Source organism: Carassius auratus, chromosome 27 (assembly GCF_003368295.1).
Source record: "Carassius auratus strain Wakin chromosome 27, ASM336829v1, whole genome shotgun sequence".
In the NCBI taxonomy this organism is placed as follows: domain Eukaryota; kingdom Metazoa; phylum Chordata; class Actinopteri; order Cypriniformes; family Cyprinidae; genus Carassius; species Carassius auratus.
In genome coordinates this window covers 2,108,554-2,135,961 of record NC_039269.1, presented here as the reverse complement: position 1 = coordinate 2,135,961, position 27,408 = coordinate 2,108,554, and the positions used below count along the sequence as shown (strand labels likewise).

The following is a 27,408-nucleotide window of genomic DNA, read 5'->3' as shown; positions in this document are numbered from 1 at the left end:
ATGGATGCATTTTTTATCTGTGAGTTATACAGCTCCATTATTTAGCCTCCCTATTGTCTGATTGACTGACAGCGGAACATTCCAGAAATAAACAGAGGAGTCACGTCAGGACAAGAGAGCACATAAACACTGGCCGCCTTCACAAAAAGAAAGAAAGGAAAGAAGGAAGGAAGAAAGAAAGAAAGGAAAAAATGAAGGAGGAAAATAAAGAAAGGTAGGTAAGAAAAGAAAAGAAAGAAACTAGCGAAACAAAAAACATGACTGCCAGAAGAAAAACAATGTTACAGAAAGTATTATAACGTATTTCAGCAAGCTCAGAAATACAAGTTCAGTGTAATTAAAATAACTGATTTGAACCACTACCGTTCGAAATATTTCTTTGAATGTTTTTAAAACAAGTCTCTTATGCTGAATTAAAAAAATAATCATAATTCTAATAATACAGTATAACATTACATTAAACGCAGCAAAAACAGTAATATTGTGAAATAATATTACAATTTGAATATATTTTAAAACATTTTATATAATTATAATTTATTACTGTGAGGGGAAAACTGAATTTTCAGCATCGTTAAAGGTACAGAAATGATTCTACTATGGTGATTTGAGGCTCAAGCAACATTTCTTGTTATTATCACTGTTTAAAACAGTTGAGCTACTTCATATAGTAATATTAGATTTTTTTTTTTTATGAAAGTAACAGCATTCAATTGAAATAGAAATCTTTTGTAAGATTACATATGTTTTACTGTCAATTTTGGTAAATTTAATACATCCATGCTGAATAAAAGAATTAATTTCATCAAAATAAATATATAAATAAATACATATTTGTGCTTTTTATGATTTTTAAAATAACGCGCCATTAACCTACCATCATGCTAAAGTCACACTCAACTGAAATCAATACAACTACACAGAGTTGTTACCTATGCACTACATTCCAGAACACTTATCACTTTTGATGTTTTGGGATAGTAAGGATGCTGTCTTTTTTTGGCACCTCACTACATGTTGGAACAGAGTTCTCCATCTGGTATGGTCTTGATTTGTCATGTCATTGTCCTCATTTGTAAATCACTTTGGATAAAAGCGTCTGCTAAATGACTACATGTAAATGTCATGTATATTAACTATTCATTTGTATTAACTTGCTTAATTACTATTGACCTCCGTAGTTAACTGTCATGTAAATAAAGCAGAATAAAGAAGAGTGTCAGTGATTCATCCTCTCCTCCTCACACGTTCTTGCTGTCTGAGTGCTGCAATGCTTTTCCTGTCAGACTAAAGGAGTGACACACACCCAAATCCATTCTGTCTCTCTACCTCATTGTCTCTGTCTTTCTCCAGGAAGTGGCGTGCGACATGGCTGGGGAGAATGTTCCGGAGCATGTTCTCATTGTGTTCACGCAGCTCTCGCATCTCATTTATCTCTTCCTTCGCCTGTACACGCCATAGGAAGTCCAGACGAGCGGTATACTCCAGCTGAGAGACAGAGAGAATAAAGCTAGTCAGAACTAAAACAGATCACACAGTCGTTGGCAGAGAAAGATTGCCATAATCTATGGCTGTACGAGTCAGAGAGAAGCTCAATAACTGACCAGATGCACACACATATCATCTGATCACACTTCAAATACACACACATATCATCTGATCACACTTCAAAACTGAATGTTTGTCTGCACAAATGCAAAAAATATTATGAATTTGCCCCTGCTACTAAACTCAGAACAGACAGGCAGTGGGGGACAAAATATGAATTACATAAAATATATAGCAGGAAGTCTCTTATGCTCACCAAGGCTGCATTTTTTTGATCAAAACAGAGAAAACGGTCAAACATTATTACAATTCAAATATCTGTTTTCTATTTCAATATATTTTAAAACATAATTTATTCCTGTGATGCAATGCTGAATTTCCAGCATCCATTACTTTAGTCTTAAGTGTCAATTAATGCTTCAGAAATCATTCTGTTATTCTGATATGATGATGAAGAAACTTGCTAAAAATATTTATTTGCAATTTACAAATTTGTTGAAATGATTTTTGTAGCTTTTTTCTGTCACTTTTAACCTATTTAATGTGCTGTAGTTGAATAAATGTGACTATCCTCAAATCTTTGTTATATATATATATATATATATATATATATATATATATATATATATATATATATATATATATATATACATACATACATACACACACACATACATATACATATATAATATATAAGAAGAAAAGACTTTAAGTTTCAAAGAAAAGAGAGACAAGAAATGGGTATATCTAAATAACTGTCAGCAATACTTGGCAGATGAATCACAAATACACACTCAGCAAACACAATCCAGTCACTGGAAAAAAAGACACACAAAAATCCTAGCAACCAGAAGAGAAAGCATCTGTAGGTAATCAGTGACAGGAAAGATGCACAGATGTTCACTTCCTTCTTAAATGTGGAAAATAACTCATAATCAGAAAAAATTCAAATGTACAAATGCTTTACAACATTGATTCCTGATATTCTTATAGAGGTGTATCTTTAAAAAATATCATTTTTTTTTTTTTACAAAAGTTTTAACTCCCCACATCTTGTTATTTACAATGCCATTCATTTGCATCAATGTCAACATTTTTGTCAACATTCAGATTTCATTCTCAAACAGTGCCATATTCTCAGCTGAATTATCCTAGTCGTTAACTAGGCCTCTCTAGGTTATTCACATTTTTGTTTTTGAACAAGTTAATTAAAAAGTTAATTTGGCTCTGGGATCATCATTGTGCTAAAATCATCAGGCTTTCGGCAGACTTCTCATCCATTCCTCCCACTGATTTGAGCTGATGCCGAGCCCCAGAGCGAGATACCATAAACCTCGTTACCAATCTACACTGAATGAATAGCTTGTTTTACATTTGGACAGCACATATAAATGTATTTCTTCTGGTTAAGTTGGCTCTATTTACACCTGGTATAAAGATCGATCTCAAGTGATCAGATCAAGTGGTCAACTGATGCATTTTGCTGTTTATATCTGGACAAGTGTCTCAGATGTGTCTCCTGTGACCACTAGTGTTCAGTTTCAATAGGAGGGTCTCTGATTTCATGAATACTCAAATCACTCACAGTGTTTGTGTTTTTGCACGTATAAGACCAAAAAGGGCTGTCTATGAGGCATCAGAACAGATTTACACTATAAATCTGACTACATCTGGTACAGTATGTGGTTTCAGTAAATGGATTGTGAATAAAGTCAACATTCAGTTTCACTTGCTGGCCTAAGACTTCTTTAGAGCTTTTAAAGTCTCTGTCTTGATTTCGCAAATTGATATGTGGGACAATCTGCATCTGGGTCATTTCTACTTCCTGGTAACTAAACCAGTACAGGTTTGTGCCCTCTGCCCAATTTATGCATTTGCTCTGCTCCATTTAACTTTCTTCAGAACACAATCTACATTCACTGCTGTCCTTCAGATTCACAAGATGAATCATGATTTTTTTAGATGGGACTATCAGAGCAATATAAAACATCACATTTAAAGTGCTTTGAAATGTCACAGACAGTTTAATGAGGGTTTAAGATTTTCTCCTCCAGTCTAAACTCCAACTTTACTCTCTTAAAAGGACAAAATAAACCACCTTTCAAAAGGTCAATAAATGTTTTAAATTCTTTTAAAAGAAGTCTCTTATGCCTAAGGCTGGATTTATTTGATTAAATAGTCTAAATGATATGGTGAAATATGTTTTACAATTAGTTTTTTACATTTAAAATGAATTAAAATAAACACAATTCCAAGTACATTAATTCCTGTGAATTTTCCGCAGCCATTATTTCAGTATGTGTTGTGTCACATGATCCTCCAGAAAAAAATATTGATATGCTGATTTGGTACTCAAACATTTCTTATTAAAATCAATGTTAAAACGTACACTTTCTATCCCCCGATGAATAAAAAGTTTAAAAGAACAGCATTTATTTGAAATGTTAAATATTTACTGACACATTTTTGATAATTAAATGATTCCTTACAAAAAAAAATAATAATAATTTCTTTAAAGAATTTCGTTTTGGAGCTTGACTTTTTACAACCATCTATCTCTACTGCATGAAAAAACAGCTGAGATATTCTGAAAGCTAAAAATCTCCTTTTGTCCTCAAGCAACACGAGTAGATGATGACATCATTTTTGACATCACTGTTTTATTTTTTTCATACACTGTACGCAGTAAGCACCCTTAAATTCTTTGACAGTGTCATGACCCTTTGTGGTACGTCTTGTCTCTAACAGGAAGTGAGCTGTGCTGCATTTCTGATATCTCTGTTCAACCTGGCTTCCATCAGCTCTCTTCCAGCCAAAGAGCTCCAACAAGGTCCCACCTAATTAAGCAGCAACACACGCTCATCTGCATACATTAATATCCAGCTTTAATTGGAACTGTTTCACAAAGGCGTCCAGATTGAAAAATTAATTTACTAACAGTCAGGGTGTGATGTAAGTGTTTATGCATGTGTATGAGTGTAAAATGCATGAGTGTGTGTGTGCATTTACTTGTGAATGCTCTCAAAGATGATTTTATGAGGAGTAATTATGCAAGTGGGGCAGACAGGGGTGTGCGACTGTCCGACTGATTATTAAAAACACATCAATAAGACTAACCTCCATTAACCTCTAAAACACATGCACACACTCACACAGAGATATGAACCCACACACTCAGACATTAGACAATTAAGGCAGAGCACATCAAGCAAATTACTTTTGACAAAAGAAAAACTGTATGAAAAGAGTTTAATATAAATGAGTTTTAGAAGTTTTAGGTGTCTTGGGAGGGCCGGTTTTGAATCTCGCTGCTGTCTGGAGTGGTACGGGACTTTATCGCTATCAGCACAGTAATTTAAATGGTTAAAGTCTGGCTGGTGGAAGAACAGCTGTTACAATAATGGCTAAAATGAATGCATTGTCTTCTTCATGATAAAATGATGTGCTAAGCTCTTCGGTGGTGACATTCTGGTCCTTAATGCTCTCACTCAGCAGATAATACAAAAGTTATATCCCTCATGACTTATTCCCTTGAGCAAGGCATGTACCTGCATTCACAGTTTAATCAAGGGGAACATGTGCTGAATTTAAGCCATTTTATTGCTTTATCAGAGCTCATGAGACTCATTGGAGTTCTCCATTTATAGAAAGTATCTACTTTGTCCTAAATTTTGCTCCTAAAATCTTTAGAGAGACTAAAGAGACACAGTAAAGGCACACTGTTTAATATCAGTTCTGTCTACACTGCAAAAATAACTTTGTCTGTTTTAATTATACAGTTTTGTAAAATTTCTTAAAATCTTTAAAACAAGACATTTTCTTAAGAAGCCACAATGCATAATATATTTCAGAAAAAAGAAAATTTTGTCTTACTCCACTGATTCTTTTTTAATTGAGACCCTAAGATGACAAAAATATGACATGAGAGGAAAAATTATATTTCAATGCTTTTGCGTTGGCTCACAAAACATTTGAATTCTCTTGCAAAAGTATTGCATTGCCCCAAACTTTGTTTGTTCACAAAATAATTAAATTCTTCCCTCATATTATTTCCATCACAAAAGTTTTGTGAGCATCAAAAAACACTGAAATATAATTTTCCTACTCTCTCAGTGTTTCTCCCCCATTACCGTGTCCCATTAGGGGATTTCTTTTAGAATCAGAAACAGGCTGTTTTTTTGCATGTCTCTTTAAATGCAAATGAGCTGCTGCTCCCTACCCCTTTTTCCAGAAAAGAGCTGTGCCTTTACAGCTTGTATCTCAGATACTATGTTAAAAAACATCTGTTTGGTTTTAATTATACTGTCTTTCGCACTGAAATCATGTGTTTTAACAGTTTAAACTTCGGATATACAGTAATATACAGCCGGGAATTAAATATTGATTTTATATTAGATCTGTGTATAAAGTGATAGCTGCATAATACAGTACCTACAACTGCTGTCTACACTGATAATATGACCCAAACAATAAATTAAAAGCAGAAAATCACTCACAGCTCGTGCAGAATAACATCTATAGCGTTAATCAAAAAAATGCTATAAAAGATGCTGTGTTGCAACAAGTAATTATCTTGTTTTACAAATGAAATTTTGAGAAATTGTAATTAATTAATTCATTCAATTTTCTTATCAAATTTGAAGATATTTTTCCAGTGTAGAAGCAATTAAATAATAACTTTAAAGTAATTATTATACATAGTTTTAAATAACTGTAACTATACATACAGTAGGCTTCAAAGGATGAGAGCTAGTTAAACAAGTTAAACTTTTGATTAAATAGTAAATAAATAAAATAGAACATACATTTTTAAAACTCATTTAACAACACGTCTTTGTCTTATTTATTCGGTTTTTTTTTTTTCAAAATGTTTTAAAATTGAATGTCGATTCCCAAATTATCAGTGTGCTCTCAGACTTTTGCACCCCACTGTATATGCAAATGAAATGTCTCATAAAAACAACAGCATATGAGGAATAAAGCCTTATTGACGCTGACCTGCGGTGACAAAGTGCTTGTTCATTCATCTGACACACATACACACCAAGATGAGCATAAATAGGAAATGATCAAATCTCTGTCCATGAAAAACACACCAAGTCCCATTCCATAGGCCAAGCAGTGCCAGTGGCACCGCCTGCCTAAATGACATGCTGTTTCCATGGATACGAGGAGGGGGCAAATACGGGCAGGCAGGTTATAGCTGGACCCAACACATGGCACAAGCACAAAGCATTTCGGTCATAAGTGAGCACCATGCTCCTTAATCAGAGCAGCGCCGACACCATAACACACACACACAAACTCAGCAGTGCTCATTTCTCTTTCTCTCTAGCTCATCACCACTCGGCCCAGCTCTTTCCCCTGATCTACGGCATCAAAGACAACAATCAGTAGAGTGAACTTAAAAAGATCCGCACACAGGGTGCGTCAGAGAGAAAGCAGGGCTTTTATATATTGACTGTGAGACCTTATGAAGCAGCCAATAACTTGCAGCCGTTTCTTAGAAACGTGACATTATAAAATAGGCACTGAATGGCCCCTGATCCGCTGTCAGGTTAGCGTTTGTGTGCATGTCTGTTACCTGTTGGCCGTGGTAGAACACCGCTAAAAGGAACATCGCCATGAGAAGCAGAGACGTTTCCTTGGTTCCCAGGAAGCTTTTGCTGTAACCAGAGAAACAGGAAAGAAAGTCTCATGAGTTCTCCAGCATGTTTATAATGTCCACAGTGCAGTTAGCTAAGAGAAACATCTGTCATAAATGTCATAAAGAGCCTTGATGATATAATCACAGTGTACACTGTTTGTCAAACAATTACAGTATGATATCTGTTAAGAAAAATGATTTGTTTGTAAAAGGGTCATGAACTGTATGAATTACTTTGTACTGTTCACTGAGGTCCAATTTTTTTTTTACATCAAAAAACATAATTTAGAAGTAAAAGGCTATTTTCTATCCCGTTTTTAACTTCCCTCTTCCGAAAACTCTGTTTGAATAGACTAAGCGGATTGTAGACTCGGAAATAAATGCCCACTGCTATGATTGGCTAATAGTTCACATCCTTCATAGAAGGACACTGTGATAGGTTAAAATGCATAAATACTCAGTATATATATCAAACTATCTGTAATAATAGACAAAGTCTCCGTCGCTTTGGCTTGCTTAGTTGGGGACACTTAATATCCAGCGATATGGTCGACTTGATTGCACAGATACTATTTGTAACGATACAAACTTCCTATTCATTGGGAAGAAGGAGGCGGGAACCGGCGCACAATCAAAATACTTAAAATAATTCAAAAATAAACAAAACAGCGCGTCAGCCCCTCACGGCGTCTGACGCGCACAAATAAAAAGCAAACACATAAACTAATGTCCCAGGCCTGGTCCTCTCTCGTCCTTCACTAAAGTCGCTCCAGTTTTATATCCTTCCATCTCCTACGTGGGACTCGATACTGGCGGTGGGCGCAGGTGTAGCTCATCTCCAATCTTACTGAATTGAGCTGGAGGATGACATCACTGAACTCAGTGATGAACTGCCTTTAAATAAAAATGGAGTGTTTACTATTTTGCATTATTATTATTTTTTATTTAATACTGTAATACTATATAAGTGCTTTGACACAAAAACAGTTATTTCACACTTTTGTGGTGAGGCAGTACTGTTGGATCCAAAACAGCCGGAACAGCATTGTTTTTTAGTTTCAATCTTTCTGAAAATTCTGTGTCAAATTGTGCCTTGTTTGTAAATGAATGAAGTTCTTACTGACATGGCCTGGCACTTCATTAAAAATATAGTTCATCAAATAAAGTGTATTGTTTGGTTTCTAAATAAACCTGGGTTCGCCCATCTTTTTATGTACACTACATGTGTGAATCGGTGGGCGGGGCTAAACAGGCAGTGATGTAGAAGCAGGCGTTCATCTTCTTTTGCGGAGGCAGTGCTTAGACTGCCTTCAGTTTAAGCTGTTTTCTCTATTTAATACAGCCTTTTCTAAATAAATAAAAAAACAGACTGACCCAAACTTTTGGCAGTGTATGTAGGTGGTAACACAAGTGTACAGTATGTGCATGTCATCAGACAGCAAAATTGCAACCCTTTCAGGGTTTAAACCTATAAACTTACAGCTGCCATACAAAATCTTTGACCACCAGGCAATACTGTACCACCTACATTTACTTTCTGTTTTAGAGTTTGAGGTGTCCCTTTCATTAAGACTTTGCAAAGAAATTTATGACTGGCTGACGTCAATCATAATACTTACAGAAATCAATTAAAACACTCGCAGACTGCTACTTTAGAAACAGCATGACATGTATTGCTATTATCTTATAGTGGGTCCACGTCATCTTACGAACTTTCTTGAGTCATCACAATTACATCCATACTGTTAAAGTGTGATGTATAATTTTGCTCTTGCTAATTTATTCCTTAATGGTTCCTGAATGGCACAATGTGGGAGTTTGCATACCTCTGATTAAGTGTAAGTGTGTCATAGCGGATGAACAGTGGTGTGTAGAGGGCCTCGGTCAGCACTGCGTAGATAGCGATCATGATCAGCAGGATGGCCAGCTTCAGAACTGAGTTCAGTCTGAGGAACACTGCACAGGTCACCATCGCCAACACTCCAGTAAACACGAAATACTGTCAATAAACGGGCAGACAACCTCACCATTAGCAGCCCATCGATGTACAGTCAAGAAATTGATTTGAAATGGTTTACACATTTGCTAAAACTGTATCAATCCTTTTAACAGACTGAAACTGGCAAGAGGCTGGGGGTCTGATTGTGTAGGAAGCAGTGGATGAAAAGACCTCTGGGTAGAAGCAGATATCTGGGATTGAGGCAGATGCATTAAACGTCTGGTTCCTGAACGAGCTGGATTTATCGAAATCACACCAAAGCTACGGTAAAAGAGAAAGAGAGTGCTAATGTTAAAGAATTGATTGCATTTGAGAATTGATCTGTATAAAAGAGCAATATAATTATATATAATATTCTATTGAAAGCAGTAAATGATAATAAAATAAACAAAAGCTATATAAAAAAATAAATCAGATGTTGTAAATATAATTTAAGCATCACAACAATATAAAATACAGTATGAAAAACTAATGTTTATTTTGAAATTCAATAAAGATGAATTTAAAAAATAGGTAAGTTATTAAACAACAACAACAAAAAAAATCCACATTAAATATTGACTAATACAATGCATTTGGAAAAATTACTAATATCGGCCAGTTACCAATAGGATAGTGATATGAATCAAAATCTGTTAAAGGGGAATAATGGAACAACAGTTTTTAGTGATTTTACACTATTATTTACAACAGGATCTGTATTTTCATTGGTTTAAATAAATTATTTTTATTATAAGAGACAATAAAAGTAACAGTGCATCAAAACCTCTCCTGGTAAACAAATATATAATAAATAAATAAGTGAACTTGATTTTCGAAGTTAACGAATTTGCAATCCAAAGCTGTCAGTCTCTGAGGGACGTAACTTATTTAGGTCATTAAATAAAATTAAATCTATAAAATAGTATAATGAACTATGCAAAAAGCATTTTGAACATTTTATAATACCTCAAAAAAGATTTGTTACATTTATGTACCCGTTTGTAGATTTTGAGCCATGCATTGTGAAATCCTTTGTCACTAGATTCTAAAATGAAAACAAATTCATTTATACTCCACAGTGGGACTATAATTGGATTTATAACCCATTTTTATAATTGGTTTTCATAAGTTGAAATTGGTTCAGCTCGGAAATTAAAACGTTATATATCCACAATAACATTTGCAAGAGTATAATGATGAAATTAAAAATAAAATAAAAAACGTTTGCTCACTATGTTGATCATGGCAGCCAAGAAGTTGATGAGGATGGAGAGGAAGATGACGACGTTCCGTGCAGCGTACGTTTCGTTCACCCAGCAACATGCTTTTCGCAAAACCAGCGGCAAACACTTATAATCCTCCGCCGTTGTCACAACAACAAGGCAACAGTGCAGCAAGATGAGGACGGAGAACTGTATCACCATAGTCACCATCCTACAAACATGAGCGATCACATATTATATGATGCTCTCGTGGGAGTAATCGAATATTCCAGACTGGTGTGGATTACATTTCATTGAAAAAGCCACATTTAACACTATGGGAAATATTAATCCATGACTTCTATGTGCAGTATAAACCCAAACAGATCATGTGTCAACCTCAATGTCCATGGTGGGTATGGCCATTAGTATATCTACTGTTTTACCTTGCAGAGGGAAGTAAGCTCTGTATTCCAGTGATGAAGAAGAGAACAATGAAGGCACACACAAGATTAGACTTAAACACCTCGTCTCGCATCTGGGAATACTGTAGAGGAAACACACACACACACAGAAAAGTAAGGACAAAAATTCCTCTTCACATGAGTACCACAATGACACCATGAAAGCAATGCTAACCACATAGGAAAGAGCTGGGTAGGCGCTCATAAACACACATACTGTACACACAACTCCTGTGCTCTCTGGGTCAGTGAGAAGACGTGTGATGTCAGGGCATCATGGAGGCAGGGTAAACGAAACATCTCAAGCACAGAGAGTGGCACAGAATCAAGGGCCAAGCTGGGGACAAAGGTCAACTCAAACCGAGGTAAGGGAGAAATAAGATTTTTAAATAAGATGAAAACATGCATGATAGTGGATCATGAGTAACCCGAAGGCCCGTCTGTGGGCAAATCCCATTTGTTCAGGAAGAATTCGCGTTCATATGATGAACCAAGTTCATCAGAGATGGTCATAGGTGGAGCATGTGTAAGGCTGAAGGCTTAGCCTTCCCCTGGCCATGGGGACTTGGGGAAAACCAAAACAAATTAAATCTATTATGTCTGTTGCTAACAAAGTGAAAATGAACAGGCAGTGTCGACTGTGGCAACAAATAAAAATCTGCTCATGTTGCACTGTATTTCATTTTAGAGGTTTTAACAGTGTTGGGCATTTTAACCACTCACACACAATTATGTTGTGCTCAGGAATGCAGTGGCCAATCAGAGGCGTTCAGATGAGTAATCGCTGAAACTCCTCAGTTTTGAGTGCGCGCGCGTTCTCTGACTGAATTACACGAAATTACACATAAACAAAAAAGCGCAGATGCATGTACAATGTAAGAAAGAGATTCGTTTCACAGTGTATACAGCTTCATTGATTATAACGATAGTTTTTTTTACAGTGCTTAAACTCGCGATAGATCAAAGTAAGTTCTAATATCACTTTCTATTTATAATTTATTTGCTGTTTAAATAACTGTGGAAAGGAAACGTTATACAGCCTAATTATCAATTTCTAATGCTTTTATTAAACTGTAATCACCTCACGTTAAATACAAATTCAGCTCCATTAAACATATTTTATTAGTCTACATGACACCGATGTCTGGTTGTTGCCTAAAAAGATGGGTTTATGATGTTTAATAAATTTGGCTGCATTAAGCCTTACCCTGGAGTTGGTTCACCTTCCGCCTATAGAGATTGTGATTAAAACCAATCAATTTAGGAGACCAATCTAATCGGCTAAATTCACAGGGCTCATTATACTAAGTGTTGATTTAAATTCACTCTCTTTTTCTTTGTCAGAACCTGCTGATCAGATCAGGAACCAACCCTTTTTGTCAGACTAATGGCCAGAGCCGCTCTCAAGTTAAAGAGTCAGTTCAACCAAAAATGAAAATTCTGTCATTAATTACTCACCCTCATGTCATTCCAAACCTGTAAGAACTTTGTTCATCTTTGGAACAAAATTAAGATATTTCAATACCTTTGTCGTTCAAGGCCAAAAAATGACACATATTGTACTCATATATTGATTGATGCGGAAGAGAAGAAATCATTGAATAAAGTTATTTATTCAAGTTATTTTATAAGTATTAAGTATTCTCGTGGCTTCATAAAATGATGGTTGAACCACTGATGTCACATGGACTATTTTAATGATGCCCTTACTACGTTTCCGTGTCTAGGAACATTTCGGTGGCGTTGATTTCTATGCAGGGTCAGAAAGCTCATAGATGTCATCAAACCAAGGTATCATAATTTGTGTTTAGAAGATGAACGAAGGTCTTATGGGTTTTGAACGATATGAGGGTGAGTAATTAATGACAGAATTTTCCTTTTTAGGTGCACTATCCATTAAACAACTCAAGAACTGGAGAAAGATTCATGAATGAAACATTCAGACCATGTCATAAAAACAATGTTTTTGGAGATTTTAATCATTTTTGGAGCTGTGGTCACTATATATGAACTGTCATTGAATAACTTGAAGACTCTTCAAAATATAAAACTTTACGTTCCACAGAAGAAAGCCTGCTAGTGAAAATAATAACAGAATTGTGTTTTAGGGGAGAGTAAATTGCATTCTAGTGGTGTCTGAAGTGTCATCGCTCCAGCTAGAAAATCTAAATAAAACTGGTGGTAGATGGTTCCTGGGACCATTAATATATGGTGCAAAGATAGTCTAGATAGATGGTCTAGATAGATGATCAATCTGGTTGACCATCTTGAACCAACAAGAAAACAGCATCAATGCTCTGAAAACAGCTGGACCACCTTAACTTGCTTTTTCGGATGGGATATAGTAATTGAGAACATTTTAAACCGCTGTGCATGTTCTAGAAAGTATTGACTCCTATTGCTGGCACATAACGTCCTTTAGTTTACTCATGACAAAAACACTCTCTCGCCTCCATCGCTTGCACCTCCAAAAAAAAATAAAGCAAAAAAGAGAGAGCGAGAGAGCAGAGAGGGAGGACAGGATGGCTGGAAGTTGGGAGCAAGCTACCTTGTGCTCCAGCAGTGTTTCTCTAAAGGTGAGAGAGAAGGGGGAGATATGTTCTTGGCGGAGTTTGTCCCCGCTGCGCAGGGCGATGGCGCTCTGCATGCGAGCGTTAATTTCCTGTGAGCCGGCGCGCACATGCAGGGCTTGAGCCAGGTGGTTGGGGAGCAGGTTAATGGAGTGACGTGTGAGCGCAGCCAGAGTCTACAGAGGAAAAGCACATGCAGCGCCCATGAGTCTAAGAGAGTGTTTGTGTGTGTGTGTGTGTGTGTGTTGGTTTGTATCTGTTCATTCAAGAGCTCTGCACAACATGAATGTATGACAATCAAAGAAATAATAGAAAAGGATTGCACAAACACATGCACGTTTACTTACAAATGACAGATTCATTTTTATATAAGGTTAATCATAAATATGTATCAACCCAAACTCTATGCTTTATTTAATTTAATAAATGTTTTCCCACATACATTACAGCATCCCCAATGGTGGTTTTACCATATTTAGTTCACTTCTCATGATAGTTTTGTCCCTAAACGACAGCTAAGTATGCACACACACACACACACACACACACACGTATAACACTTGCAAATCACATGATAATTTTTTTTGTACAGCGAATGCTCTGGACTGTAAGTAATAGGCTTTTCTAACTGCCTACAGCTCAGCCCATCTCTTAGAGTGGATCTAAAAAATCAACTCACTATTGAAATGTCTAATAATTCCACTGCCTTAATGCCGGAAAGCCTGACCTTTTATATCAAATATTTTAAGCATCAAAATAAGAGGCTGTTCTAGTTAGTTCCCTCTGCTGGAAAATCCAGTTACAACCAGGTTGATTGCTGATTGTTCATGTTTTCTACATGGTCTATGGTTGACTGATGGTGGCATACCACCTTGGGTAAGGGAAGAATTCTTTATCATGTGCTGAAAACACCACGTTGTGTTCATATGACCTATTCTAAATATTTTCAGCAAACTTGGTGTTATACATGTTGAAGATTTATACAGTAGTGGCCAAAAATGTTAGAACACTAGGCGTATTTAAGAGATTTCAGTTTTTTTTTTTGTTAAACTGGTTATTATAATATCCATAAAACTAACTATTGCTTGAACTAAGTGCGATGGAAGAAATCTGCTGGAACATTTAAAATGATGGACTAGCCGCCACCAAATCTGGACCTCAACCCCAATGAGCAAATTTGGGGTTAGTTGGAAAATAAACTGGACAGATCTATTGTACATTCAAAGGAAAGCATATGGCTTGAGTTACAGAAGACAGGGGATAACATTGAGATTCTCAGAAAATATATTGACTCAATTGCTGCAAAAGGTAGACATACCAAAAATTAAAGTTAAAAGTGGATAAAAACAGTACAACTCACTTCATCTGATATTTGTTGTGCTCAGAGCAACCATCTGCTTTTTTCATGAACATTATGAAATTAAATCATGTTTTGGAGGTAAAAAAGGGTCAATATTTTCAGATCTGTCAGGTGTTTTTACCCATCACTGTATATCATCCAATGTCAACTGATCCAAATCCAATACCAAGACAAGACTGTGTTACATATACATGCTTCGAATGTAAACAACTTGGTTGATAATAATGTGAGCAATTTAGCTCGGCTAATAAAATAAAAACTACTAAATAAAAAATAAAAAGATAATGTCACTTTTATTTTTAAATGTTAAAATTATGCAACATTTGGAAGTTGAATTTCCAGAAAAGTAACTACCATGATATAAATTGTATCACACTATGACAGTATTTTGTTCATGCAGCTCACCTCTAGTAAACACTTGTACAATACGAGGTGACACACAAGATTTCAATTTCAAGCTCAGAGGTTCATGTGAGGATAGAGGTTAAACAAAGATATCACTCGCCCTAAACACGCTGTACAACATCAGGACACAAATGAAAAATGGCATGAACAGGACCTGGCTGAGTTCAGGCCACTCAGCTAAAGCTGATGACTGTACAGGGAAAGGGAGGCAACCTTACATGACCTCCAAAATGTTACCTCATACTTGCTATAACCATGGCTCTGTTCCAAATACGATTTTTAAAAAAAAAACTGTTTACATGAGTCAGTCTAAGTGGTCCTACATGTGCAGAAACGCCCATACAAGAAAACTCACACACCCAAGCAAACAGTGCGCCACACGTAAAGTGAGACTTGACTAATGCAAGTGTCTAACTAGCTAATTCAGCTGACTAATCTCTATTCCAAACAAATGAGGGCAAAATGCTATGATATTTGCAAGTTGCTTAGCTAAACACTCAATACTTTAATAAACACAAAAATATTACTCATGTTAAAATTATCATGTTTCTTGAATAAATTGTGTACTATTTATAATCTACTGAATATGTCCCTTGAATGGTGGCTCTTGTTTACAAAAACCATTTGAAAGAAGCTTAGTTTAAACCTGACTGAATCAGCCAACCTGTGTCAAGACGGCTGTTTTAAAAGCATCATGCTGAAGAAAGTTATTACATGGAAGAATGGGAGAAGACCTCCATGTGTGTAGGTCACCGAACACATTTCTTTACAGAAAACCCAGTAACAACCATATATAATCACATATATGAACTTGAAGTCAAATTCAATCTTTTTTCTCTCTCCATCACAGTGTAGGCATGTGTTGCATTGTATTTGAGCATGTTTAGCAGTGGAAATGTCAGCACAAGGGTGGAGGTCAAATTGAAGGATGACTAGCGGAGGATATTGCATTAACAAGATCTGACACAGACGTTTGATTTTGTTTTGACCGCTGAAAGTATCTTTAAAGAGGACTATCATCTGTGCCGCGAGCTGAAGCTGTGGTCACTGTGAGCTGTGAGTCATCTAGAGAAACAAAACTCACACACAGACTGACTCTCATACATACACAATGGACGATTCACACACAACATACATAGACATGGTGCCATTTCACCCAAAAATCCAAAAGAAACATACTGTATACTTTATTTTCTAATTTTCTTATCTGTGGAAGAAAAAAAGTCTTATGATGGGTTTGCTTATGGTAAAAGGCTTAGTAAATGGAGAAAGGTTTAGGTGAAATATACCTTAAAGTCAAACTTAATGGTGTTTGTTTTAAAACAAGACATAATAAAATATTTTATAAAAACATGCTTGCTTGTTTCAAATGATAAAACTGAACATATAATGGAAACTAATTGTATTTCTACAACTACAGCTGTGGTTACTCTGTTAACCTGTGTGAATTTAAGGGTAAGTGAATTCATGCATTCACTGAAATAACAGTAAAAATGTTCAAAATATTAGCACATTTTCATACATTTTTAAGTGTTGGTTAAGTGCCCAAATAATTTTTTTGGCACTGTATATGGACTTTTCATTCATCAGATGTTAGTTCTAGAGTGTTTGTATATATGTGTGTACTCTGAATTATATTAACTGATGTGGACAAATCTGCTGAGATTAGGGACTGTTAATCTAGTGTTAGCACTGGGATTTTCACTGAAAGAGTTTTTTAACAGCAGTGTGTGAAAGGTGTATAACTGCCCTGAGTGCCTTGTGAAAACATTCAATAAATGTTCTTCTAACAAGTGAAAGGAATGACAATTGCAAATATCTTAAGGCCTTGAAGACCTGAAGGGTCTTTTGACAATTTCTTCTATATTCAATAAGAGTTATTCTCTCTAGCTATTGCAGAGAAAAGTTCTGATTTGACAACAATATTAAACCGCAAAGCTAAACTCATACGTAATTTCCTCTGAAACTGCTTCTTTTGGACTGAAACAATGCATTACCCACTGACTGCAATGATAGAGCTTGAAAGATCAAAGACCATTTTTTATATAGCTCTGGATATAATCCTCGACTGGATTCATCTGAAAGAAGAAAGTCATATACACCTAGGATGCTTTGGGGGTGAGTAAAACAGAGCCTATTTTTCATGGATGAACTAACCCTTTAAGCAGCACAACTGTTTTCAATACTGATCATAATAAGAAATGTGTCTATGTGTCCTAGTATCAAATCAGCACATTATAATTATTTCTGAAGGATAATGTGATGCTGAAGACTGGAGTAATGGCTGATAAAAATCTATCTTTGCCATTAATCTTTTTTTTATCTAATAAATGCAGCCTTGGTGAGAATAAGAAATTTGCTTCAAAAACATTTTAAAAATCTTTACTGAATGGTTGTTTAAATTAGTAAAGACTAGGGCTTTCAATTTAATGAATTAACTTAATACAGTTATGATTAATCATGCCCCCAATGCGTCAAATTATACTTTTAGAGTGAGTAAAGAGTGATTTACATTCATTATCCTCATGCTTAATTACCCTCCAACAAATATCAAAAATTGCTCCTGCACTACAATTCAGATGCATGCAAGTTATACTTTTCAATCTCACTGTGAACATATAAGCAACACCGTTTTTTTTTAAATCAAACTGCATTTGACTTTTTTCCTGACTAAGGTGTTTGCATCAATGTTTTCCATTCTGGTTGAGGTATTAGTCAGATTATGGACTGAATGAAACTGAAAAAATCTGGGTGGAGTAGAAGAGATGGAAAAGCTTCTGGGTGGAGATGTCAGAGATTTAATTTGAGTTCTCCTCAATAATCCTGAAGGTGGAAAAAGAAAGCTTTTGAGAGCTCTGATGCTTTTCAGAGCTTCCCGGAATTGCTTATGGGGTGGAGTTAAAATGGCTTTTAATAGTATTGTCTGATGGCAGAATTCATGGGAAGGGCTTCAGACAAAAATAAAATAAAATAAATCACTTTAGGCTCCCCCTATAAGAAACAAAACTAGGTGGCACATTATTTTTCGAAGAGCCACAGAATAAATGTGTTTTCCTTCTTTGTTTTTAACCACTTCTTCAGTCATACTGTCATTTGTTTATGTATGTCCTCCTTCTACAGCATTAACATTAGAATCTATCTAGTAGATGTATTGGGAACTAAGGTTCATTTAAAGTGTGAACTACATGTCTTTTCAAACTTGAGAGCTATAAACAGTCACAAAGAATTGTTTATTTCACAGAATCTTTGCCAATATCATGGACCATAACTATGTAAGCATCACTCGGCCATTGAGTGTAGTTTGGGCTCCTCCTCAACTTATCCTACTGTATAAATGTTGTCATATTTCTTGAACACATCCAATATGTTTTCTTCATAAGTAACATGCAATTAAATAGGAGATGCTGAATCTTTAGTTCCTTGCATTCTTTCTTATAATGTAGATAACAGGTTAAGTAAAAAAATAAATATGCAGTGAATATAATTAACAAAATGCTTCTCTTAAAACAGTAGTAAGTTTTTCGAGCTGACTAATGAGCTTCATGTTTATTTCTTACTATAGTAGTAAAGAGAAAGATATGATAAGTTGACATGCCCCTTGAACTGATGGCACTAAAGCAATCCTTCATGCCACATTAAAGAGCACAAAAAGGTATTTATTGTTTGAATTTTATTATGAATTTGGCAGAATTTTAAAGCTGATAATTTGTTTATTAAAAGTCAACAGAGCACAAAGCTCACTGTGATTATTGGATGCAAAGCACACTACAAGTACTATGAATTTAATGCATACAAGAATTGTTATTTCCTCTAAAACTTTCATGTGCAAAACAAGTAGGAAAAAAGGCATTAGGAAGCAAATTAAGTCATAACCTGTAAATGTATATATTCCCCAGTGGGGACGTCAGCAAAAATATCACTCGCAAATTAATATATTTGGTCGCAGATGGTACCGTTTTAGGCACAGCCTTAAGCCTTGATGTTTCAGGGATACTTTAATAAGAGAAGAGACTCTTCTTCTTTTTCTGTAAAGTCTTTGGTTCTACCAACATGGCGGGGCTCCGATAAACAAATACCTGCTAATATATTTCAGTAATATACAGCTTTAAACCTGGAGAGCTCAAAAATGACTTTCAAATCAAAATTTAGATCCGTGTTTTGATCTAGATTTATCACTTGATTTTGGAACACGGGCATTGCAGAGGTTTTTTGGCTGATTAATAGTAAATGCTTTCACTACCAAATACAAAAGACAAGGTCTCTGTTAAACTACAAAAGGAAATACTCTCAGGTTGCAGTGTTTATATGCATGTGTGTCTATGTTTTTGAGTCCATGAAGTTTTGGCATACATACAAAAACACAAGGACTGAGAAACTAAATCCATTAACAGAACCACCCTTCGGCAGAACACACACACCCAAACACCCACTAAAACACACATTCACTCACTCACTCACTCACTCACTCACTCACACACACACACACACACACCGTGGCTGCAATGCGTCACTGAGGACAAAGCCTGAACAGGAAGACGGAGAAGAGAGAGGGAGAGGATGTGAGATAAAGGAGAAGAAAGGAACAGCAGATGAAAGAGGAGAGAGTAAGAGGGATAAACGGAGCATGAAGGAGAAAAAGGAATCCTGTTACTGCCTTACAGACATTCCTGTTGCCATGGAGACCAGTCCTATAATCTTACATACACACATGAACATGTCAGCATACTTCTGTTTGAACACATCTATAAAAGCCCAGACATACACACGCACTCGTCAAATCAAGGCGAAGGCTTGTGCTCTCAGCTGATGTGTAATTGGCTGGTTGCCCTGCCAGTCATACTGTGAGAGCTCTTTGATGTGTTAAGATGACTGCATGACAAAGGCAACAAAAGCGCCGCATTAATCAAAGACAACATTCCCTTATGTTAACCACATCTCCATAGCAACAGCCTGGCAACTCGACCCACACCAAAAGAGAGTTCTGCATCATAATCAGAAGCACATGCCACAGAAACCTTCTAGAACATTGTTGTGAGCCATTTAGCCCTGAGAACCCTCCAGAACACAGTGCCCATATTGCAAGCTTGACAATCCACAAGAATACTGTATTTACCCTACAGCCTTGTAAAAACTCTAAAACACGGGGTGTGAAACTCAGCTCCTGGAGGACCACTGTGTGAGAACCCTAAATGTACTCACCTGACTATAAACTTTCAGACAGGTGTGTTGAAGCTAGATGGAGCTAAACTCTTCAGGAAAGTGGACCTTCAGCTGCTAAGTTTGACAACTCTGCTCTAAAACACTGTCCCTTCCTTACAACTTTGAGAATCAGCTAGAACAGTCCTTACAGCATAAGTTGGGAAAAGCAGTTTACTAGACAATGTTTCCAGCCTCGAGAGCCCACACAAAAACGGTCCTTACCCTACAGCCTTGAGAACACTAAGAATCAGTTAGAACATATTTTTTATGAAACTAATTTGAAAACCACATTGACAATGGGAACCCTCCAGAAATCTGCCCATACAGTACAGTCTTGAGAATCCACTAAAACATAGTTCCTGCACTACAGTTTTGAGAACCTTCTTTACACTATAGCCTTAAGAATCCACTACAACACTTTCCACACCCTATAGCCTTGAGAACCCATTACACCATTGTTTTTACACTTCAACCATGAAAACCTTTTACACCTTTTGTCTTTACCCCACAATCTTGAAAACCAAAACCAGGTACCCGGGATCAGGGTTGAAAACCTGTTCTAGAACCTTCTTTCTTTAGCCTTAGAATCTTCTAGAATACCATCTATTTTTAATAAACCTTTAGAATCATTTAAAAAGTGTCCTCAACCAACAGTCTAGATGGCCTTTTAGAACACTATCCTTCACCCTACAGCCCTAAGACCTTCTAGACTAGAGCACTTTACCTGTCCAACAGCACTAAAAAAACATGAGCCATGATAAAGAGATTTAGAGACTTCGGCTTGTACACTGCTTTTTCATTGCATGCTACATTGACACTGAGAAAGGAAAACTGTTCTAAATGACTCCCAAACATGCATGCCAGAAACAGTGTTTTCAGAGTATATATTCACATTTTAACCTTGGGCAGCTACATTTGTTGAGTAGTTGTCTAGATTTAGGTCATGAAGTGCCTACACACAACTATCCAGAACAAACCAACCATGCAGGAGGAACACAAAAGAAGACAGAGATGTGGAAAAAAATCAGAAGCTCGCACTGAAATGAAAGACAGGTGCAGTGAACAGATACAGAACCTCAATTTAAGTTCCTTTTGCATGCTGTGTGTGTGAGAGGTTCAGAACTGTTGAGGACGCATTAATGCGTGTTTCTTAACTGTGCTTGTTTGGTTGCGTGCTTGTGTGTGTTATTGCACTCACATTCTGTTTGCCCACTATGTTATGGAAGGGAAGTTCAGGGCTCCATGTTCCCTCCGTGAAGGAAGTGTTCGAGGGTCTGTGATCTGATTGGTTGGTGGAATCTCTCATGATGTCCTCCGGCAGCGTGAGTAAGCTCTCCTCTGGCTGCTTGATCAGGAAAGTCTCGATGTTATGCCTGCGCAGAAAATCGTTGCGGTCCTTACCGTGACCCTCCTCCACCTCATAATCACCGTTCAGACAGTCTAAAGCCGCTTTAGAGATGTGGATCCTCCTGAGGGGGTTTGAAATTAACTAGATTCATCTCACACATCCAAAACAAAACACCTTTTTTCAAAATGAGAATAAACAAAAACTCAATAAATGTTCTCCCACACAATTACACAAGATTTGAAGGTGTCCATAAAATGCTCACAGCTGAGCATTTTTGAGGGCTAATAGATAATCCCCACTGTACTTCCAAGAGCTTTTGTGTGCACATTTGCGTGTATCTTACCCAGGTATTCCCCCAGACTCCAGTTTGTTGGCTATGTCGACATCCCAAGACCAGACGTCAAACTGCCATTTCCGCAAACCAAGAACTCCGCATAGAACCGAACCAGAGTGGATGCCAATCCGCATGTCTATGTCATGTTTTGTACGTGAGCGCACATACCTAAACATGCAAATACAAAAAGGTTAGGATGGATAGCTAGCTAGCGGTGTTGAAACTCTGTAATGCTGCTGCTAAACAACTGTTGAGCCAGAGTAGTCACACTGAGTTTATAGGCAAGATGTAGTACACATCATACTATTACTCCTGAACGGGGTAACAGGCAGAAGTAAGTGGCTGTTTATAAAGAGTGGAATCGAGGTCATACTGTCACTGCTTTGTGTGTTGAGTGGTAGAGTGAGTACTGTGATATCTAACAGCACTCACACTAGTGCAGCACACACATACACACCTGCTGAACAAGGGCCTCTCATCTGCCATCTAGTCGGTCTAGTGGCCTCTCTCTCTGTCACTCACTCACTCACTCACTCACTCACTCAACCTTACTGCAGACATACAGTACTATAGACTTCCATTGTTTTAAATTAACGCTAATAATACCCAATACAGACTTATTCAAATATAACCTGTGAAGCCGATATTAATGTTAAACAACTCAAATGTAACCTGTGAAGCAGATATTTCTGTTATGTCTCATTTTGTGCATTCCTTTGCCCAATTTCCAACCTGTAGGAAAGAAGCAAAGCTAATGAGTTCCCTTTACTTGCACTCTTGTCATCACCAGTTCATATGACTTTCTTCAGTGGAAAACTAAAATGGGAAATGAAATAAAATTAAGTAAATGGACCGTTGTTTGAATAGCTGGGTATTGGAGCCGTCAAGCTTCGAAAAGTTCCATAAATGCATATTAAAGGATTAGTTCACTTTCAAATTAAAATTTCCTGGTAATTTACTCACCCCCAAGTTTAAACTTTTCTTCCTTCAGTCGAAAATAAATGTAGTTTTTGGATGAAAACAATCCAGGATTATTCTGCTTATAGTGGACTTGAACGGCTAACAAATGGTTGAAGGTCAAAATCACAGTTTCAGTGCAGCTTCAAAGGGCTCTCTACATGATACCAGACGAGGAATAAGAGTCTTAACTGGCGAAACGATCGGTCATTTTCATTTTGTCATTTTGGAGCTTGAATGGCCCCATTCTTTACTCACGTTAATTAAAACAATGGAAAATCTTTTGTGTTCCATGCAAAAAAGAAAGAGGTACAGATTTGGAAAGCTATGCATCTTAGAAAACAATGCCAATTTAATATGTGTATGTGTCTCCTGAGCACTAGGGTATTATATCCACATTCATTTTATAGATACATATACTCTACTATGTCAACACTTGTCTCATTTGTGTCTGTTTAAGCAATAAAATGTCTTAACCTGAGCAATAAAATCTTGCTTTTGGAACATTACAGGGTTACTGAAACACTGAATCACTTATTTAGTGTTGGCTAGGAGTATAAAACATGAAATGTTTCATTACCTGATGGTTTTGATCATGCTGAGGCCCATCTCGACACAGCAGTGGGCATGATCCGGTCGAGGCTCGGGAAGGCCAGAAACACAATAATAACAATCCCCTAGTATCTTGATTCTCAGGCAATGATGCTCCTGAGAAGAAAAGGAGAAGACATTTTTACATTTAGTATGACAAACTGTTGACAATATTTTTATTTAATGCAGCTGAATCAATCAAAATACATCAATGTATCCCAATAAAAGCAATTAAGGGTCAGATCAGGTAGAAATAGCTGCTAGGGAACGATTGCACAGTTTCGCATTTTACAGTGTCAGTGGGGTATATGAGGGTTTGAGCATTTATAACCGTAATTGCCCTATAATTTCCACTGCAGTCTCTATCTTTTCTAGTTATCTCTCAGCCTGCCAGGTTTTTGTGTAGAGCTCAGAGAGGGTGATCATTTAGGCTGCCACTCACTCATTCGATCTCTCTGAAATCCATTACTCATGTCTACTGCCATATTATCGTCTTTTCACAGCTCAGTAAACGCTGTATGGAAACAGAGTCGTTACGTCCAACTGTCATTTATCAATTGCTAAAAGCACCACCTACAACCTGATTAGCTCTGGACTGGATCATGATAGCATGCTTGAAGCACTAGTGCTAATCTGCAGGCTAAGTGGATGCCTTTTGCATAATCAATACCAAACTGTGGGACAATTTAATGGATATAAACACGGAAGCTTACATTAAATGCAAGTGAAACAACACACTCATAACATCAACATGACGTAATGTCATTAAAAAAGAACCCATTAAATTAAAACTTGAACCTGCTCTTAGTTGGACTGAGCCTTACAGAAAAAGTACTGTGGAAGCACATTGATGGTGTCAGATGATAATACCAAGGTTTTTATATATATATATATATATATATATATATATATATATATATATATATATATATATATATATATATTCACACAACTCATCAAAAGTTTGGGGTCGATAATGTAAAATGCTCTTATGCTCACAAAGGTGCATTTATTTATTTATTTAAAGCAATAGTTTTATTAAATATTATCACTAATTATAATGTCTTTTTTGAAATATTTTAAAATGTTATTTATTCCTGTGATGTTGAATCTTATAAGCAATCATTACTCCTATATATCTTTTGTAACATTATGGAAGCTTTTACTGTCACTTATTGATCTGATTAATTCATTAAAAAGCTTACATAGCTAGTATATTTAAACTTATCAGTACAGTTAGCTGTATTGTATATTTATTATATTATTATATATTATATATTATATACTCCTATTACATCCTTCAGAAATCATTATAATATTCTGTTTTGCTGCTCAAGAAACATTTATGATTGTTATAAATGCTTTAAAACTGGCGTACTGCTTAATATTTTTGTAGAAACTGTGATACTTTAAAAGAACACCATTTATTTAAAATTCTAAAGCATTATAAATGTCTTTACTGTCAATTATGATCAAATTAATGTACACTTACTAAATAAAAGTATTGATTTCTTTAAAAAAAAAAATATATATTTGAATGGTAGTGTACCATTAGTAGCAAATGATTACCATCCTCATATTATTCATAGATTTCTGCAGGTCAAATGCTAGATCACGCTGCTATCAACATCAAGGTCTTAGATTAGTTTCCAAGGGAACAGACATAGTGATAACATAATATGGTACTCCAATATACAGTAATTCATTGAATATCACAGCATCACCAGGGTATATGTCCAGAAACATGGCATTTCCATGGCACAAGTTAAAAAATATAACAACTTTCGTCTTTTGTTTAGTGTTTCTAATATACAGTACAGACCAAAAGTTTGGACACACCTTCTCATTCAATAGTTTTCTTTATTTTCATGACTATGAAAATTGTAGAGTCACACTGAAGGCATCAAGGGCTATTTGACCAAGAAGTGTTGGGGTGCTGCGCCAGATGACCTGGCCTCCACAGTCACCGGACATGAACCCAATCGAGATGGTTTAGGGGTGAGCTGGACCGCAGACAGAAGGCAAAAGGGCCAACAAGTGCTAAGCATCTCTCAGGGAACTCCTTCAAGACTGTTGGAAGACCATTTCAGGTGACTACCTCTTGAAGCTCATCAAGAGAATGCCAAGAGTGTGCAAAGCAGTAATCAAAGCAAAAGGTGGCTACTTTGAAAAACCTAGAATATGACATATTTTCAGTTGTTTCACACTTTTTTGTTATGTATATAATTCCATATATAATTCCACATGTGTTAATTCATAGTTTTGATGCCTTCAGTGTGAATCTACAATTTTCATAGTCATGAAAATAAAGAAATTCTTTGAATGTGAAGGTGTGTCCAAACTTTTGGTCTGTACTATATATATATATATATATATATATATATATATATATATACATACAGTATACAAATATCACTCATTTAGATCATATGTCAAGTAATGAAATGGTTAATATACATTTCCCTTTAGGCAATGTGAGGCCATAGAAGAAGAATAAAGAGCTAGGGAGAGACAGATAGCAAGACAGTGAAAAAGATTTATGTAAGATAAGGCTGCTGTAAGACAGGATCATCGGAGTTCAAAGTGTTGTCAAGATGTGGTATGACGCAAGCAATCAAAACCATTACATCTGTAAATGCTGAACGCGACAGCTCAACTGCACAGTTAACCAGCTCAGCAATAACCGCCAGGGTTGGGGAGTAACGGAATACATATAGCAGCGTTACGTAATCAGGATAGAAATATCCATTACAGTTACATCACAAATCAAAGTATTCAGATTACAGTTACATTTTGTAAAAAGTGGGAATACTATCAGGAATACATTTATTTCATTTAAAATAAAATAAATTAGTATTTTGACATAATAACGCTATATTTAGTGCTGCTTCATCATAGTTCATGGTTCTGTTGACTTCTGCTGACTCGCATGAGCCATCTGCTGGTGTGTGCACAAATAACAACCTTCTACAATTATTTTCCTCAAATGCGGGATGAGACGCTGCTGGGAAAAACGCTTTCATGTCTGGAAATTTAACAGTTGTTTTGTTTTCAAAGAGTATAAAGGAAATGTGCATGAAGACTTTTGCTTTAACAAAGCCTACTCAACCAACTTGAACATGTGCAGGTACGACTAGCATGGAAATCATTATGTTAGCTAAAGTTTAGTGTTTGTTAGTGATTTAAAATTCTCTGGTGTGCATGACTGACATTGTTTGTAAGTTTTCAAGCTGAAAATGAGCTGGAAAGTGTAGAAATTAACACGAGAGTCCCCAGATCAGTCAATGAAATAAAGAAAGATCATAACATTTCACATACTGTACATTTCAATATATACTTGTAGGCTTAATTTAAAATAGACTAATATGGTGCACTTTCCTGATCATTTTTACTTGTACATGTTAAAGAAATAAAAAAATAATAATGAAAGTAAAACTGTAATACTAAACTGTATAGCCACTAAATTTATACATAGCCTTTTATATAAATATATATAGGCCTACAGGCTGTAATTACTAGATAATGAAACAAGGCACACTTTTTAATAGTTTCAAATAGTTTTTAGAGTTTCTATTAGTTTTAACTTTAAAGTCATAGTTAAATAAAAGTACTTAGATATTGCTTTTTTGACTTTATTTACATTTGTAACTAAAAGGAACCCAAAAGTAATCAGATTACATTACTATCATATAGTGGTACTTGGATTACGTTACTGAATAAATTAAGTAATTTGTAACTGTAACAAAATACATTTTAAAAAAAAAACCTCCCAACCCTGCTAACCACACACATGTGACATCTC

At 36.1% G+C, this 27,408-nt stretch overlaps 1 protein-coding gene across 2 annotated transcripts in view; it reads right to left on the bottom strand.

The window, feature by feature from the left end:
- LOC113045049 (adenylate cyclase type 8-like) overlaps positions 1-27,408 on the bottom strand; it is a 46,060-nt gene that overhangs the window by 4,382 nt on the left and 14,270 nt on the right. Inside the window, exons 5-14 of one of the 2 annotated variants that reach the window (XM_026205172.1) lie at positions 23,596-23,723; positions 22,068-22,226; positions 21,575-21,845; positions 13,391-13,588; positions 10,825-10,925; positions 10,409-10,610; positions 9,366-9,455; positions 9,022-9,194; positions 7,133-7,214; positions 1,330-1,488 (exon numbers count right to left, since the gene is read on the bottom strand). In XM_026205172.1, coding sequence (XP_026060957.1) covers positions 1,330-1,488; positions 7,133-7,214; positions 9,022-9,194; positions 9,366-9,455; positions 10,409-10,610; positions 10,825-10,925; positions 13,391-13,588; positions 21,575-21,845; positions 22,068-22,226; positions 23,596-23,723 — 1,563 coding nt within the window. The remainder of the gene's footprint in view (positions 1-1,329; positions 1,489-7,132; positions 7,215-9,021; positions 9,195-9,365; positions 9,456-10,408; positions 10,611-10,824; positions 10,926-13,390; positions 13,589-21,574; positions 21,846-22,067; positions 22,227-23,595; positions 23,724-27,408) is intronic. The other variant, XM_026205174.1, reaches the window with a different exon arrangement.